The sequence below is a fragment of the Rhinolophus sinicus genome, chromosome X (assembly GCF_036562045.2).
Source record: "Rhinolophus sinicus isolate RSC01 chromosome X, ASM3656204v1, whole genome shotgun sequence".
NCBI lineage: Eukaryota > Metazoa > Chordata > Mammalia > Chiroptera > Rhinolophidae > Rhinolophus > Rhinolophus sinicus.
The window spans coordinates 14446151-14463804 of NC_133768.1; the positions used below are offsets into that span (position 1 = coordinate 14446151).

Consider the following 17654-nt stretch of genomic DNA (forward strand, 5'->3'; position numbering starts at 1 on the left):
TCTCCGGTCTCAATCAGGGGACCAGGGACAAAAACATACGGTGTGTGTGAGATCACTGCAGCACATGTTAGCTCGCTGCTGTGGGGGGCTGAGAAGCCCAGAGCCTGCCGGAGATTCCGGTGGCGAGGTCAGTGCAAACTCCGATGCTTCATGGCAAGGGCCCACTGCACCATTTCATCTCCTCACACACAGAGCTGCTTCCCCGTCTACCAGTGCAAGGGCCTCTCAAAGCTGCCTCGGAGCCTCCTGGACCGTTTTAGCTCCAGAGCTCTGTGGTTGGGGGAGAGGGGACGGCGGCAGGTACTCATGCTGCTGCCACAAAGGGAGGGGACAGGCAGTAGAGGCTGACTTGCCTTAATGGCTGTGCTCCCTCGAACCCAGGAGAGTGAGTCGGATGTGAGCAAGAACGCAGGCACTGATCCTGGGTGACAGCTGGGGAACATGAGCCACACTATCGGGAGACAGGCTTACACCTCGAAGCAGTGCCAATTCTTTACTTTTAAATCCCCCAGCTGGCTAAAGACTTAGAAGGAAAGATGCGACAATCATTTGTGTCTTGTCCCAGATGGGCTGTCACTCAGGGCCCAGAAGAAGGCTAACAGGGATGGGCTGGTGGTCAGGAAAAACTGCGAGGCCCAGTGGCAATTCCTCCAGGGCTCTGGCTCAAGGGTTGTGACAGTTCCTTGGAAGCTGAGTGCTGGGAGGTAGTTGGCTTGGCGGTCTGAGCAGTAGCATCGATCCAGCCATGATGACTTAGTGACATTTCTACCCAAAGGGAGAACCTGCAATTGTCTTAGATGAGCCCAGAGGGAGCTCTGGGAGTCCCCTGCATGCCCCTCATCACTCCCACTGCACAACCTTCCCCAAAGGTCACACCTGCCTCTTAGGTGAGTTCTCAGGACAGATAGGGCAGGGGACACAGGTCCTTTTCTGGACAAAGGAATAAACCCCAAGAATCCTGGCTGTAGTGGACACTTAGTTTTGTATGCTCAGGATCCAAGCTCTCTTCCTGCGTCTGGGGGATCCCCCACATTATGAAGCCAACCCTGTGTCCACTTTAGAAGGAGGAACTGGCACATACGGGCTTTTCCAACCTCCCTCTCAGCTAACAACCTGCCCTTCCCCCGCAGCTGATGCAACACACCTGCCAGAGACTGAATTGACAGCTAGCGGCTCTGTGAAATCCATTCTGGTGACAGGTGGCAGCCACTATATTTAGTTTCGAAAAGAGCAGAGGCGATGATCCCAGTGACATTGGCCAGCTTGGGGGCATCTGTGGTGTAAGCCCCAGGGTGTGAGCCTGGGAACACCTGGGAGTGACAAGGGGACCTTGTTCCTGGCTGGGGAGCAGCCAAGCTTGGCTACCGGGTGATTTACCCAATATCCTTTAAGAACCGTATTTCCTATGCAGCCAGAGTTGCTTTCTGTTACTTGCAAATAAGAATTGTGACACAGTGGCAGAGGGTGACACTGAAGTCATAAAAGATTAGAGCCAATGACTGTGATTTCTGCTTTGTGTGCCTATCCTGGGTTTGTATCTTGAAAGCTCTTTCAGTAAAGGAGACATGGAAGCACAATCACTGCGCCGTGTCCAATTCAGATACAGCTTGGTCCCATGTGGACAACCCAAACCCGTGCCCTTTGCAAAGTCTGGCACCTCAGGTGAACCAGCTGGAGATGGATGCATCTGGCAGCCACCCCGCTGAGAGACGGGCCAAAGCTGCTCAGGATTTAGGTTTGAGGCGTGGATGCAGGGCAGACCAGTGCTAGGAATGTTTCCACAGGAGGCTGGGAAGTCGCCTTCCTTAAAGGTCTTCACAAACGAAAGAGGCATTTTTTCATCTCCTACCACACTACTCCATATTTCTGCATGCCAAGCAATGAATGCACAAGAAATGCTTTCTGAGCAATTCATTTTTCAGAATAGATGACATATTGCAATCAGGCAGAAGGATAAATCACATGACTTCAGAGTTCATTGGTTCCAATTATTCCCGTCCTTCTAAGAAGGCATTTTTGCAAAATTGCACATATGTTCCTTAAACACACACACACACACACACACACACACGTTTTCTGATGGAATTTTTCTCTCTTCCAGACTATCAGTCAAACACTCCGTGCGTTAGACTCAAGAATAGTCTCTTACCGGTTCAGGTCTTCTCCTTCCTCAGAGAACTTTCTTGGTAACTCAAGGACATGGCTTTTCCCAAGTGGCTTTCTGAGGAGGACAAGGGGGCTTTAAGGGAATGACAGTGGCTTTACTGTCCCCTCACAAGCAGAGCTATCAGTGGCCAAGTCCCAGAGAACAGAAGGCATTCTGGGACCATGCAAAGTGCAGAGACACATAGAACAGATGGCAGGGACTTTAAAAGCATGAGTCACCTTGAAAGATAATGGCGCCAAGGGAGGGGTGGGAGGCTTTTGTACCTTCTGACAAGGAAACAGAGAAGACTAAAAGCTATTTGCCAGACTTATACGCAAGTCAATAGAACTGAGAGATGGTTCTGCTCTAACTTACATCAAGGGAGGTCGAGCCTCTTGTCTTCTTGTCCAGAAATAAATGGCATCAATCAACTGACAAACTGTTTCTCCTGTGTCCTGATCTTCTGGTCTTTTTTCTTTTACAAAGGGAGCATTTACATCCTCTCTATCCAGGCAGCTAATGCATAACAGTCTCTCCTTCCATTCACCGTGCGTCTCACAAGGGTTGCAGAAGCTGAGCTGACAGACACCCACCCCAGGAGACACTGGCATGGCCGGGAGAGCCTGGCTGAGTTGCCGTTGGGCATATGTGGCTTCCTGTAAACAGGAAGCTCCTGGTTCCCAACTGGGGGGGGGGGGGCGCGGTTCCTGTGATTCCCTCACGCTTACTCCCGTGCCAGTCTGTAGGCCTCTTGCATATTTTCCAGATGGGCAAACTGAGGCACACGGAGGCTAAATAACTCGCCCAGGTCAGAGCTGGGATGGAAGGTGTCATGCAGGAGACCCTGCTCGCGGTGCCATTTGTTGTGCGAGGCGGCCTGCAGGGTCTCTGCTCCCTCTCCCCACAGAAGAACGCAGGATGTGGCTAGGCCAAACAGGAACACCCATGGAGCCATAGATAGGGGAGTCACACCACTATAGTCTCACTGGTGGCACCATAGTCTCACTGGAGGCTGGAGTCACACGACCTGCAACCTGCTGTCCGCTTCTCTGCCCGCCAACCCACTGACTCACCAACCAGTGCAGCCGCGGCAGTTATATCAGTGGCCAGTGGCTAACTGGTTACAGCTGATGGTCATCTACTACCCGAGCCAGCACCTTTCCACGTGAGGCTGAGAGCCTGGAAACGGCTCTCTGGGACTCTGTCCCCACAGAAGGCCAGTTGGACTCAGTGACAGAACCTTACTCTTTGCTGCAGGATTCAGCCGGGTCAAAACCAGGTTGAGCAGTGGGCGGGGTGGCTGGCTGCTTTTCAATGGAGGATGGCAAAAGAAATGTTTGTTTATGGCTCTGAGACAGAACATGCTGCCTCCAGCCCCAGCAAAGGTCAAAACTGGACTCTCTGCTCTGAGGAGGGAACTGGGAAAGGGCACCCCCCCACCCAGAGCCCTCTGGTGCTGCAGCCTCTTTCTTCTCAGGAGGAAACCCACTCTGAAGAGGCCAGGATGGTCAGGACAGGGCCTCCACCCCCCCCCTCCAACATCTGTTCCTCTTCGCTGCGTGGGCCTCAGCTGCTCGCGCAAGGGATCAAACCTCAGAAGCCTGTTCTCCTTCTTTGAAGCTGACAGCTTGAAGCCTGTAGAAATGCAGTACTATTTCAGGATTTCATTTGAAAGAGGTTTCAAAAGAGTGAATCGAAGGCTTGGTTGAATTGCTTATTATGGCTCTTCTCCCGGCCTGCTTTGGTTGGTAAGCCCAAACATAGCATCTGTGGCTTTGCGCGTCATCCACGGGCAGGGGATTGTTCTAAATTAGCACCTGGCTCATTTAGGAGGGTTGTAACTCTTCTTGAGCCTTCTCCCAAAAAGCGAGCGGGACTTTCACAGCTTGTACCTTTCCTACATTACCTGCGTCTGAACTGGTCCACCAGGGAGTCTCACTTATGGCGAGCATGTCTTAAGGACACGAAGAATAAAGGCTATGAAAATGCTACTATGAAACCTGGGTGGCTGTGACCCCCCTGGACCCTCAGAGGCAAATGGGAGCAAACAGACTTCCCAGGGAAGATGGGGCACGGACATGGAGGCTCCGGGGCATGGTGCCCCCACTGTCACTGGGATCTGCCCCACCAGTGCCAGTGCCCTGGGCAGGCCCCTCCTTCCCAGTCCTACATCTTGTCTGGCTCTCTAACACTGCCCCCGCCACACTGAAGCATGGCTTTCCTTGTTGGGGCGAGGTCCTTGAGTGCCAAGTCACATCTCATTTATCTTTGTATTCCCACACCTGGCACAGAGAATACTTTCTCAACATGTGGTGACAAATGAAGGGAGGATCCAGTAATACGAGGAGACAGGTTTTATATACTGATGTTAATGGGGAGGAGGAAGAAGGGGGAGGGGAGGAGAGGGGCATGCAGACGTCCCCTGGAGCAGAAGCTGAGATTCCAGGGCCTTTCCCTCTGTATAACTACTTTGTACCTTAGCAAGGAAAGTACTGTGGTTTTGAAGAAGTAGGAAACAAAAGCATTGACGTCCCAGGTGAATGGTGACTAAAGACCACCAAGCCCAGGTAAGGACACCGAATCTCGTGTTCTAGACTCTCTCCCAGGGGCAACTGCAAAGTACTTGTCTTGGACTGAACAAAGTCTGCTTACTGCATCTTGACTCTGAGGGGCGCCGGGCATGGCGATGTCCCCTAAAAGCAGCTAGAGCATCGGCTTTCTCCACCTTCATGTAAACTTGCAAGCAAAGATCCAATGGCCACGTTCCCATTTCAGAGGCAGAGTTGTCACAATCTAACCCATGACTCTTAACCAGCCAGAGCTCTCACCATGTAGCCACCAGGTTTTCCAGAACAACAATGGTTTCCCCCTCGTCCCAACCCCCACTCCCCAAGGAAGACAATGCCTGGAGAGAAACTCCATCCACCAGGATATTGGCAAAAACCTGGCGAGGCCCCGCCCGTCAGGATTTGTCCTTGTTCCTCTACAGTCAAGGCCCCCAACCACAGCTACCTGAGAGCATCAAGATGGCAGTGCTTCCATGAGAAGGGATGCGTCCCCAGCCTGGCTCTCTCATAAGGAAGAAGCATTACTTTTACGGGAGCACACCACCAATTTCCATGGCATCTGGTGCTGCATACCCATCACATGGGTCCCCTAGAGCTCGGGGGACGTACCGCTCACTCTCCTGCCAGGGCGGTCACTCCATGCAGGGGTGGGGTGGGGGACACAGGCCTTCCAGAGGAACTCCCTGCCTGCTCCAGCCCCAAAACAATAGGTGGCCCAGCTATAAAACGAGTTTGATCCTCCCTGCCATTGTTTTTTGTTTTGCTAGATTCCGGAAGATGTAGGAAGAAGGCAGGAGAAATCCATCATCTATAGGTGGCCAGGATAAAATAGTTGAAAACCATGAGCCAAAGTTAACTGGGAGCAATTTTTGACATCTTGGTGAAAGAGAATTATGTCACACGAAGGTAGCTAGGCCAATAAAACAACAAGAGACCAAGAAAAAAAGCAAGGCACAAGAAAAGCAAACTTCCACAGAAAGAGTTGTTCTATTTGGTAAACAGTTTGGTCCATAGACAGACTGCATCCTGTTAAGATGCTCCCCTGGCCAAGGTCTGCTTGTCTAGCTACTGGAAGGATCTTTAGGATGTGCACTAGCTCATCAAACCTATTTTGGTCGCTCTCTGTGAGAGCCAATTTAGGCTGTTTCTCAGTTCATTCTGCACTCAAAAGACACCAGTTTCCACTTCCTCCTCAGGCTCCAGGAGACCAGATGCTGTGACAAATGTTCCAGCAAAATGAACCTAGATAATAATCCCATGCCGCTCCTTGGGGAGCACAGGACTCCTTGGCTCTTTCCGTGGCTTGGACAAACACTGGTTTCATGTCAGTCACTGCCATCTCTTCCTTGCCAGTGTTTCTGATGGGACATGCTTTTGTGACAGCGCAGGGGATCTTGGGGAACAGAAGAAAGTTTCCAGTGAGGCTACGGGGCCAAGTGACAGACTCAGAAAGGGCTGAGGCCCTATTGCATCTGGCAGCCTGAATTGGGCAGCAATTCCTGCAAATGAGAAGCCACTGCCTTCGTTAGGTAGGTCATTGTTCCATAAGCCCCACTCGGAGCACTGTCGTAAAAAAAGTGGCAAATGCCTGTGGCTTGGTCTTTCTCTAGAGTGTCCATGGCTCCAGTTGACATCTGCAGCAGGAAAAGGAACAGGTGAAGAATGAGTAGAGTTCGCTCTCGTAGCCTGTGATAACTGCATGCCGAGGCCCACGGCCTGTGGAGAAGAGCTCCAGGCCTGGGGCAGGAGAGCCAATGGCACCTGCTCCGGGCACTGCACTAGGTTCCCACGTGTGCCGGTTCGCAGGGTATCACTGACTTTAATGAGAGGACGGCTTCTCCTAATGCGACTCTGGGTGCAGAGTAAGTGGTTTTGTTTACCCAAGGACATATATGAGCAAGGGTGGTGTTTGCACTAAAACCTATGCTGAAATGGGCCTGTCTATCTCCAAAGGTCTTTATATTTCCCAAGTGGACACTGCGCTGTTTTCTCACCAAATGGTTGACATTTTCACCATCTGTGATGACATTTTCTTTGTTCAAGAACATTCTTTCCTATTGGACACAGAACCTCTAGCCTTGATAGAGATAAATGCCAGCCAACCTGGCTTCCCTACCTCCGTCCCCACCTCGGCTGTGGGGCAACTGGGCAGGCCCGGGCACACCCACCTGGTCCTGCAGGAACAGCTGGTTGGCCATCTGCACGATGTGGTCCACATGGATGATGCCGCCAATGCTGTTCATCTCCGTGTCCGACAGCAGCGTCAGCACCATGATGGCCTCCACCAGCAGCTGCCGGTACTCGGGCTGGGGCACGCGGTTGAGCACCGACTCAACGTGGACAGCAAACTTGATCTCCTGTGGGGTCATCTGCCAAAGGGACCCGCAGCGGGTCAGGAGTGAGCCAGGACGGACGCAGTGCTGTCAGCAACCTGAGCACAGCGCCCCCTGGGCTCTGGGTTCAGCTTAAATGCTGCCTCCCTTCTGGCCACTGTTCTGATTCTGCCAGCAGGAATCTTCTAGAGCAGGAGGCTGATGGCTCTGCTCTGGGAGGCAGTCGGCCTTGTCCTAGCTTTATTTGGGGGGTAGGCCAAGTCCTATCCCACTGGACTATGACTTCCAGGGGGCAGGGACCATTTCTTATTTCTCTTTCTTCTTCATCATTCCTGTAGCATGTGGCACGGTGCCTGGGGCAGGGTAAAAACTAAAACATGAATTTGTAAAAGAATGACTAGGGGAAAAGAAACCAGGGAAGACGTCTGAGGTCAGTGGAAAGAGGGGCCAGAGGAGGCTGCACGTGGGTCCATGTGTGACATGCAGCTTTGCTCTTTTCTCTTAATAGGGTTCTATGTGGTAAAGCTAAAGATCTTGACGGTCAGAAATGCTGTTTCTGAGGCGAAAGAGAAAAGGTGATGCTAATAAGTGCGGGAGAGAAACTTTGCAAAATTTGAGGGTTGAGTGGCTCAAAAGATCGGACCTACAAAATGGCCTGTCTATAAGTAAGAAGCTGCAAAGAAGCATGAGTGGTCAGAGTCCACGAAATACAGCACTTGGTGAAAATGGGGGTAGGACAGCGTTTGAGTTTTTCCCATCATACCTCTTGTGTCGTTGAGGATGGGAGCACATAACCATCGATGGAAAGACCATGGCACTGGAGACAGAATGCACACATCACATTTCAGTCAGATTCCAGAATGTAATTGACAAGTATGCACACACGCACACATACTCAAGTTGCTCTGCCTTGGAAACCTGCATGAGGGCTGGAACATGCCAGACTGTCATTTATTTTTAGAGAGCTGTTCTCACTGCCCACAGGCTGTTTTCGATGCAACAATTCTAGGGAACCAGCAGGCATGTTTCAGATCTCGCATGAACAATGCCCCAGGGAGCTGCTGGGTCCTCCTCTGTGGAAGCTGTACATTTCACTTGGCTGAGAGGTCTCATTTGGTACCACATAAAGGGAGATTTTCATGGCTCTTACTGGCGAAGTATACTTCTGTGCCTTTGCAGGCATCTATTTTTGAAATTTCTATAATAAGCACCGATCACAAAAAGCTTGAGCACATGCACAGACACGCACATGCACACCCATGTATATAAATATCAAGCATCGACTCAATACAAAATGCTGCATTTTCATAATAAAAGTGTCTTGGTATTGAGCCAGTGGGAGTCCGGATGGAAGCGTGTGATGCCCCAGGAAGAGTGGGGAGATTTTCTAGGAACAGTTTGTTCTAGTCTAATTGGCTGCCTTCTAAATCCCAGTGCCCTGGCCGGCAGCAGCTGCCCACCCGTCCCTGGGGGGCTGAGGATGGAGAGGCAGCAAACACTCGTGCCTCTTCACAAGAGGCAGAGAGTGGAGAACTACAGGCCTTGGTGGGCTCTGAGGGCTCTGCTCGTGCATGGGGACAGGGAGCCAGCTGCATGAAGACAAGTACTGTGCTGACCTCCCCGTGCCCAGCTCGGTCAGGAAGACGGCGGTCCCCACACAGCAGAAAGACCACAGGCTCCCTACCAGGCCATGCCACAGAAATACCGCAGCACAGTCATATTTGCTGTTTGGGGTGACTTTCTCTCCTCTCCTGCTGTGAAATGAGCTAACAAAACAGCTGATGAAAACACATCGGTCCTGCCCATGGTTTCTGGTTTGCACAGAAGCTTTGAACTGAGGCAGACTGTCCCTCTAGTGGACCCAGGGAGACACAAATGCTGTGGGGCTGATGTGGGAGGTGGACAGAATGTGGATGCAGAGAGCAAAGGGGCACGGCTTCCCCCATACATCCCTCCTTGGCAACAGGTGTTTGGGCTGGGCTCTCCCTTGCTCAGGTGCATGCAGTGCATTCTCTGGCTGTCACCTTACATGTTTCTGATGACTTCCGTGGAGATTTTCACAGCCCCAGGGAGCCGGGAAATGTAGTCCTATCTGGTGGCCACAGGTGTAGTGGGCAGTTGGCTAAAGGGAGTGGGTTTCAGATCCCTGTCCTCCAGGTGGGGAAGCAGAGGCAGCCCAGGGCATGTGGGGCTTGTGCCTTCAGGGCACCTAGGACCCGGAGTCAGACTGGAAGCTCTCCATTGCTTTTTTCCCTCAAGACCTGATCATGTCGCTGAATGGCGTGGACGCCACGTGTACCTGAACGTGCAGGAGCCTAAGGACTGGGGGGCTGTTCTGGATCCTCTGTGTCATGTTGTTTTCATCCAAAGCTTTCCCTCCCTTCTCTGGTTCTTGTCTATCTTCTGACTTTTCTACATTCCTAATATGTCAAAGGTGGTCCCACACAACCTGGCCTGCCACCTTATCTAACTTGCTGTGGTGTCAGCCAGTGGTTCTCAACCAGGGGTCATTTGCAGCTCAGGGAACACTTGGCAATATTTGGAGACATTTTTGGTTGTCATAACTGGGGGGGGGGGTGCTACTGGCATCTATTGGGTGGAGGCCAGAGATGCTGCCACACATCCCACAATGCACACGATGGTCCCCCACAAAAAAGAATTCCCCAGCCCCCTATGTCAGTGGTGCCAAGGTAGGGAAAGCCTGCTCTAGGCTGTGAGCTACCCAAGGTTGGGGGCTATGTGTTGGCTTGTCCTACAGCCACATGCTACTTGATGATCCCTATAGGTGCCACCACGCCCCACAAAGGGAGTCAGGGGGGGTTGGTTCATTTCCCTGGGAGCATGTGTCCCCCAGCCCCAAGACCAAGCTTACCTTCTGAAGGATCTTCCACACCTTCTGGTAGAATCCCACAGGCACCCTGTTGATGGCCCCATCCAGCCTTCTCCTGCGCAGCCACTGGCCCTGCCGCTCCCCCCAGCCAATGTGATGCCCGCCTGAGTCTGACGATGACGTGCCAGTGGGCGAGGACGGGGTGCTGGACCTCTGCAAGACAGACAGCGCATGGCCTTCAGAAGCCTCAGAGCTGGTGCGGCAGGGTTGCTCTGGCGATCAAAAGACCAGATCACCACTTGCCCAGAGAGGAACATGGTTCCTTTATTCTACCCGGGCCATTTCTTAAAGCTGGATTAACTCTGGCACATACCAGTTTGGTTACTGAACTTGTTCCATGCACTCTGCCCAGCCCCACGAGATAGTGCAGTAGCAAGGACCCCGACCTGACTGGGAGGCTGAGCAGGTAAGGGTGTGGGCTCTGGGCTCAGCGCTGAATCCCAGCTTAACACTGGCTGCAGCAATCCCTCAGCCTGACAGTAGCTCTGGGTCTCATGTGCACAGGGCTGGGGGACACAGTCAGACCGCTTCAGCGAGCTGGCCAGGCGCACTCATTGAATGAAGATTTAGGAAGCCCCATAAACACACCCGGCTGGTGGTAAGTGCTCAGCGAGGTCAGCTGTCACTGCCAAGGCCTTCTCGTATTGCTGTGGGAGGGCCTAGAGAGAGCCACTGGGCTCTCGGAGGACATGAGTCCCCCAGAGATACCACAGCCCAGGGAGACAATGCCAAAGTGCCCACTTCCCTTCTGCAGTGGCCCAGAGAAGTGGAAGTCACCTTCTCACAGTGCAGGTGCCACAGAGAGCCCCACACATAACGTGGGGTGGAGGAGGGTCTGGAGTGGCTGGAGATCCACATTTAGTAGTGGGGACCTCAGAGACTATGGTATATCCACCGGTCCTTTTCCATCTGTTCTCTACTCTGCCTGTTTTCAGCACAGAGCTTTATCCTGGTTGGGGGCAATGGCTGCCTCCAAGCCAGGAATACATGCTTTGCTGAGGAAAAGGTGAGAGGGCGTCGTCTCCTGCTCACCTCCTCGCCTGAGGCTGGACTTGCCTCCATGAGGGAAGCGCTGGGGCAGGGCCAGTGGTTCTGCTCTGGCCTTGGCAGGCCCTACCCCAATGAAGGCAGACGCAGCTCAGAGAGGCTCCCAGTGGGGAACTGGAGACCTGCCCCCCAGCAGCAGACCTGGTGAGGCCATGCTATACTCCCTCCCTGCAGCAAGGCTCCAGGCCTGCCTTCTTCCTATGGATGGATTCTAAACGCATGGTCTCCAGGTAGGAAAGGGCTAACCTTCATCCGTACACATTACCTTTGTTCTGGGCTACCTGGCGGTTTCATTTCTCAATGTGCACCGTCAAATTTAAAGGTTTGAAAATGAAATCCAAATGTTAAGCAGGAGGCAGGAGTGTTCTCTATGGACTCATTGCGACTTCGTCAGATCTTATTTTGAAAAGGCTGTTAGGCTGGGTTATTCCATTGGGCTCATTACTGCCATTTAAATATGGCAACAATTAGATACAAATAAAAGTAATTACAGCTGCACTCATCAATGACTCAGCTGGTTTTCGCCTCATTTCGGGAGGAAGATTCAGACTCGCCTCTGCAGTCGGAGCACCTCCTAATCATGCACTTGGTCTGAGGCCTCACGCCCAGCAGTGCATTATGAGTACAGTGCTAGTCGGCGTGTGTGGGTAATGGTTCACCACCGTGGCTCGATACAGGCACAGAAATGCTGCCTCAAAGTATCCGGAAGCTCCTGGCCAAACAAAGCTCAGTTCAAGAATTTCTCGGCTTTCTTTCTACACTCTCCTCATAATGGCAGTCAAATGAAAACACTGGAACCTGTTCAAATCTTTGGGAGTTAAAGATGAGGTGGGAGCACGAGAAGGGCAATAAGAAATCAAGTCACCACCAGCAAGGAGGTGACAGTAAGAAGGACAATGGTTGGGATGCATGGTTTACCATCGACTTGGAGCAATGTGCACTGCTGGACACGGCCTGGCTCACAGAAAAGAGCTACAAGACAAAGAGAGTCCATTCAGTCATGTGCAGTGACACCAAACGACGCAAACAAAGAGGAGTATGGAATAGCATGGAAAACACCTGCGGAAAGAAGCTGCAGAGGATGCGGGCAGACGGAAGTTCTTACTCACCAACCAGGCAAACAGCCTCAGAGATCAGCAGGGCACTGAACTTGGGAAATGCTCTTTCTCTCACTATGAAACGGTACCACATTCTAGTCATATGGGGAGGGAACCTCATCAAGTTAGGACCCAACTTACTTTCCAAAGCCACAGCCAGGAAATGCTAATCTTTTATGTTAAGAGTTGTGACAATCTACAGAGAGCAACAAAATACCCATGACCAGCATTTAGCATCTGGCACCTATTGTCATTCAATAGATATTTGTTAAATGAACGAATAAGATCAGGCTGATGACCTTTGGCCAGATAAGTATTTCTTCATCTAAAAACCTAGAATGTACCCTGATTTTGCATGGGGATAGTGCCTGAGCACACACACGTGTACCCATGCACGGTGTTCCTGCAAAAGTGAACAGAAATCTAAAATGCCATGGCATCTATTAAATTTTGGACAGAGAAAATATGTTTACTTGATGGACGTGGCCAAATACAAAACTTGTACTGGCTAACTGAATCTCAACCCATCAAAGAAGAAAGGTGATCATTTTGTCCCCATAATATGAAAGGATGACATTAAATGGAGGTGCAGGGAACCACCCATATTCCCCCACGGTCAGCCATCATGAGGATGTGGGTAACCAGAGGGACGGTGCCATCAAGTGGCTGGCAAAGGAACATGTTTGGAAAGTCTGTTCTTTACTTGGAAAGAGCATAAATTCAAATGAGAGAGCACGTGTGCTTTACCCTGGGACAACATAGAGTCTGCATGTCATTATCCGAAACCTCCACGTGCTCTCAGTCATCAAGACATTCAGTCATTAGGAACGTGACTCTAATTTTCTGGAGGAAGCGTGGCACAAGCGTGATATAAAAGAACAGTAGCCTTACATTTTTTCCTTCCAGGGTTAAGTCCTCACCCAGGCAATCTGGGGACAGGAAGAGCAGTATTCTTTCTACTAATATAATCAATGACCACATTTTACTTTTCCCTACTTATTTTCCATTTTTCTGAACAGAAACTCCCGCCGAGGCAGAGCTCGGGTCCATCTCTTTCACAAAGTATCCTGCAAAACCCAAGAGTCTCATAAATGGATTTTATCTAAAGGCATGGGACAAGGCCATTTCTCCCGCTTTTAAATCCAGCACTCTGCCTGTTCCAGCTGTGGAGTCACCTCCACCCACGCCTGTTTCACGGGAAGAACAGTTCTCCACGCGCTCACTCTCTGTATTCACAGCCTCACTTTCCACATTCAAGCCAGAAAGGACACGAAGCGCACACAGACAGTAAAGGATGAAACAAGACAAAGATGTTTCACCTGTTCATCAGCACTAAATCGTCTAGTCATCTGAAAGTAAAAATACATCAGGAAATAAACAAAAACCAGTTTCGAATCAAGGATGACTTGCTACTTCTCTCGCCCTCTGGACAACCCAGGGAAGCACTGACTGGTCCAACTGCAGGTTGTGACCCATTAGTGCCTTGATCTAGTGGGTCATCATTTGAAATGGAGAGGAAAATCCAAGAGCACTTCTCACTGCAGGTCATGGTTAGAAGGAAATGCTACCGTGTTTCCCCGAAAATAAGAACTCGCTGGACAATCAGCTCTAATGCATCTTTTGGAGCAAAAATTAAGATAAGACCGGGTCTTATTTTACTATAGAATTAATACAAGACCATATTATATTATATTGTATTACATTATATTATATTACTATCCTGGTCTTATAATAAAATAAGACCGAGTCTTATATAATATAATGTAATGTAATATAATATAATATTGGGTCTTATATTAATTTTTGCTCCAAAAGACGCATTAGAGCTGATAGTCCGGCTAGGTCTTATTTTCGGGGAAACACGGTATTTCCTACTGTAGATCATGGCCAAGTCCTAGCATAGTACCAGCACATTAGGACTGAAAACCTGTTGACTTGCAGTCCTGTGGGGTCAGTTCAGAAGGAATTTATGTGAATTAAATAAAGGTGAACAAAGAAAAGAGATACCTGTGGCTGGTGAAATATACAGGTATCATGAGCATTCCATTCTATTTCTGGATTCCTCTGGCTATTTTATTTGAAGGACATATTTGATAAAGAGACGATATAGTTACTTTTTTACACAACTCTACTTTTTAAATGGCTGTGGCCCACTCGAAAGAGAGGTCTGGCAACAGGAAAACAAGGGGAAGGGCGTTTTTTGGAATGTTCATATAACATGATACAGTTAAGGATGAACATGTGTGGGTGCACGCGAGGGGCTCTGGGATATCTAGGTACAGGCTGTGTTCAGATTGCAGGACAGAAGGGATCTCACATCCTCTACAAAGAGCGGGCTTCACCCTGCATGCTCTGGGTTTCTATCACTTTCTGAGGTGAGCCCAGGTAGGAAAACCACTTCTCTCCCAGTACTGCTGCTGCTGCCACCGCCGAGAGCTCTTCTCACCTGTTTCATCTCACTCCTCAGCCTGTTAATGCCACTCCTCTCGGTTTTGGTGACTCCAGTATGTCCCACTTCATGGATGGAGATGGCAGGGCTGGATGTAGAGGAATGGATGGGCCGCACTAGAGGGGAAACACACGTGGTTCTTAGAAACTATATAGCATCCACCCTGAGTAACGAATACGTGCGATGTGTGTATTTTTATCCATATTTCCCTCCCCGACTCGATGATAAACTCTTTAGAGGAGGCCTCATCTGCCCTGGCCAGTGCTGTTTCCAGCACCTGGAACTGTACCTGCTACACAGCCCGGGCTCAATATGCGTTCGAGTGAACGAATGAGCATGAACATTGCTTAAGCAGAAAACACTGACTGGCCATAAACCCTTTCATGAATTGGATATTTTTTAAAGTAATTTTTTCACTTCTCCAAAAGCACACCTTCCTTGTAGAAAACAGGCCACCCACATTAAGGGGCCTTGGGGCTAGAGAGGGAAGCCCTGGGAGAACAAGCCAACCAAAGGCTGGAGGTGGAGAGACGTGGCTGCCTGATGGTTGGTGCGCTGCTGCCATCACAGAAGGGGCAAGAAGGCCTCCATCACCTCACTTCCAACCTGCTGCAGCAGCCTCGGGACTCCCACCTATCTGTGGCCGTGCCCCCACTAATCGGTTCTCCGTGCTGTGGTCACAGTGATCGTTCTAAAAGGCAAGTGTGATCATGTCACTGCCCACTTGGAACCCCTCCAGGCCGAGCTCTGTCCCCACTGCCCAGCACATCCTTTCCTTCTGCAGGCCCACCTCAAAGGTCACGTCCTCAGGCAGCATCCCCTATACACCCCACCCTCCTGCCCCGACCCACCCCTGAAGCCATGGGAGATAAGGAGCCGGGGGACACTCACATGTAAAGGACAGCAGAGAGGGAGGAACCCACAAAGGAAACGCAGTGGTTAGCCGGAGAGGGAGGAGGGACACCAGGAAAGTGGAAAACAGAAGCCAAAGGGGTCTGGGACTCTACAGTGGGGCCTGTATGGGGTGAGAACTAGCTTGAAATATTTATCTCAGACATGTCAAGATTTAATCAAAATTCTAAGACAATTTGAGTTTCCTAATTTATAAAAATTGGACAATTACAAAGGACAATGTACAAATGATGTTATCTGTCCAGAGACAGGACCTCCTCTGGCCTTGCTTGCAATTAGACGTATTTATGGCTTTCAAGTGACATTATTCTGTTCCTAGTTTTGTAAGCATCTATGGCTTTATATCTAATAACAAATTTTTAGTAATTATCTGTGGCAAAGCATGTACGTCATTTTGATGAGCAGAACACGTTAAATATTTATCTTGTATATTTACATTTCAAGGACTGAGCATTTGAAAGAACTGAAAATTACTTTTGGAAAAAAGATCTTGAGCACTCCTCCTTCAGGAAAGGAGAAAAGCCACCCAAACCCATCTGATTGCATGATGCGTCTTTGTTAGCTGGCTGGTGCACACTCTGGGGAACAAAAATGAAGTACCCAATGTCCTTCTTATTAAATAAAAAGAATGACAGCCCACACTGCATTTCTCCGGCTTCAGGAAATAAATTCACAAATGCGTCTGCAAATCATTCATTTTGCTTTATTATGAAGAGAAATGATAATTGCTTTAATTATAATTAGGGAGCATTTGAGAACAGAATTCCACCAGGAGTTGGGTGATTATATTTCCTAGCACTGCAAACAGGGTTCCGGTACAGAGAAAAACTGAGCAGGCCACACAGGGACAAAGCAAACTGACTCAGCAAGAGGTGCTGTGAGGTTGCAGAGGGCTCTTCTCCTGCCCCGTGAAGGGGACCAGGATGTGGGGGAGGACAGTTCTGCCCAAATCAAAGGCGGGCACAAGTGAATGGAAAAGACAGCCCTTCCATCCTGACTCCCTAGTCACCTCACCCCTCCTAACACTGTTGCACAAGTGATACTACCTGGACCTGGCAGAAGGAGGAAGGCAGCAGGCCAGAGTGCAGAGGTGTGCACACCATGCCCACGTGTGGTCACAGCTCTCCCAGTAAGTCAAGGAGGGTCACAAAGCTGCATCTAAGACTCTGTCCATCTTGGTAAAGCAGGAACCTTACCCTCATACATTATGTCCCAAATCGCAATTACTGATGTCAATTTGTATATAAATGAAGCACTAACAGGTGACGCTGGGACACATCCATCAGGCCCTCTCGTCCCCTCCCCGCAGAGGTAAAATGAGCATTTACTTACTGCTTCTTTCAACGCCAAACTCTTTTCCACTCAGAATATGATGCAGAAGATTTTTCATATCAAAAGGACTGAGGTTCATCAAACTTTCAGAAGCTTCCTCTCCTACAAAACAAATATCCTGTAAGTGTCCCAGACACAGGGCTGGTAGCAGGTGAAGGCAGAGTTGGGTGGGCCTTGGGGTGGTGACAGAGGACGCTACGGCGGGTCTCCCTGCTCAGGATTACCACACCGCTGCTTCAGGGCTGACATGTACTGATCCTTGGTGACTCTAAATGCTACTGTTGAAATTGTGTGTTTTATTAGCTCTCAGATGCATCTTTTTCCCACTGTAATGATCCCAATGCTGGAACACGTCTTGCAGTTGATTTACACATTTCAGTTGGTAGGATTTCTCCCAGTGGAGGTGTGATTAAATGGGGGATGACATCTCCTGCCAGGAGCTACAGTAAGGAGGGCAGAAGATTCCAGTGCCTCATTCTCCCTGACATGAAATTCAGCACCCTGTGCTGGATGGCCTGGCGAAGTTACATGTAAATGAGAGAACCTGGGAAAGCAGAAGCACGCTCACAGGCTCGGAAGCCCAGGTTCCAGAGTACTTGGGTGGGGCTCCCAGGGTGGGTAAGGGGGTTGGGGATGCTGAGCGAGCCTCTGGAGCATCTTCCCACGCTCCGTACCTGAACAGTTGAGGCTCCGCGCCAGCTCTGTGGCCATCACCTGAATGATGAGTCCGATCCGGAGCCTGAGCATCTCCACGAAGAGGCTGGGCTGTGCCCGGACGTACATCGCCAAGTACACCACGATCTCCTGACGCACACACACATGGACACAAGTGTTTCAGATACCGGGTGGTGGCAGAGGCCCCTGCAGCCCGGAGAAGGCCA

General features: G+C 50.2%; 1 protein-coding gene across 11 annotated transcripts in view; it reads right to left on the minus strand.

Annotated features, from left to right (window-relative positions):
* Positions 1-5681: 5681 nt before the first annotated feature.
* PHKA2 (phosphorylase kinase regulatory subunit alpha 2) overlaps positions 5682-17654 on the minus strand; it is a 70044-nt gene continuing 58071 nt past the window's right edge. For 4 of the 11 annotated variants that reach the window (XM_019755392.2, XM_074323669.1, XM_019755391.2 and 1 more), the window contains exons 26-34: positions 17448-17577; positions 16774-16875; positions 14527-14645; positions 13400-13429; positions 11902-11955; positions 9919-10089; positions 7810-7863; positions 6882-7082; positions 5682-6347 (exon numbers count right to left, since the gene is read on the minus strand). In XM_019755392.2, coding sequence (XP_019610951.1) covers positions 6177-6347; positions 6882-7082; positions 7810-7863; positions 9919-10089; positions 11902-11955; positions 13400-13429; positions 14527-14645; positions 16774-16875; positions 17448-17577 — 1032 coding nt within the window. In that variant the 3' untranslated portion in view covers positions 5682-6176. Of the gene's footprint in view, positions 6348-6881; positions 7083-7809; positions 7864-9918; positions 10090-11901; positions 11956-13399; positions 13430-14526; positions 14646-15420; positions 15545-16773; positions 16876-17447; positions 17578-17654 lie in introns of those variants that run through there. The other 7 variants (XM_019755394.2, XM_019755395.2, XM_019755396.2 and 4 more) reach the window with 7 other exon arrangements.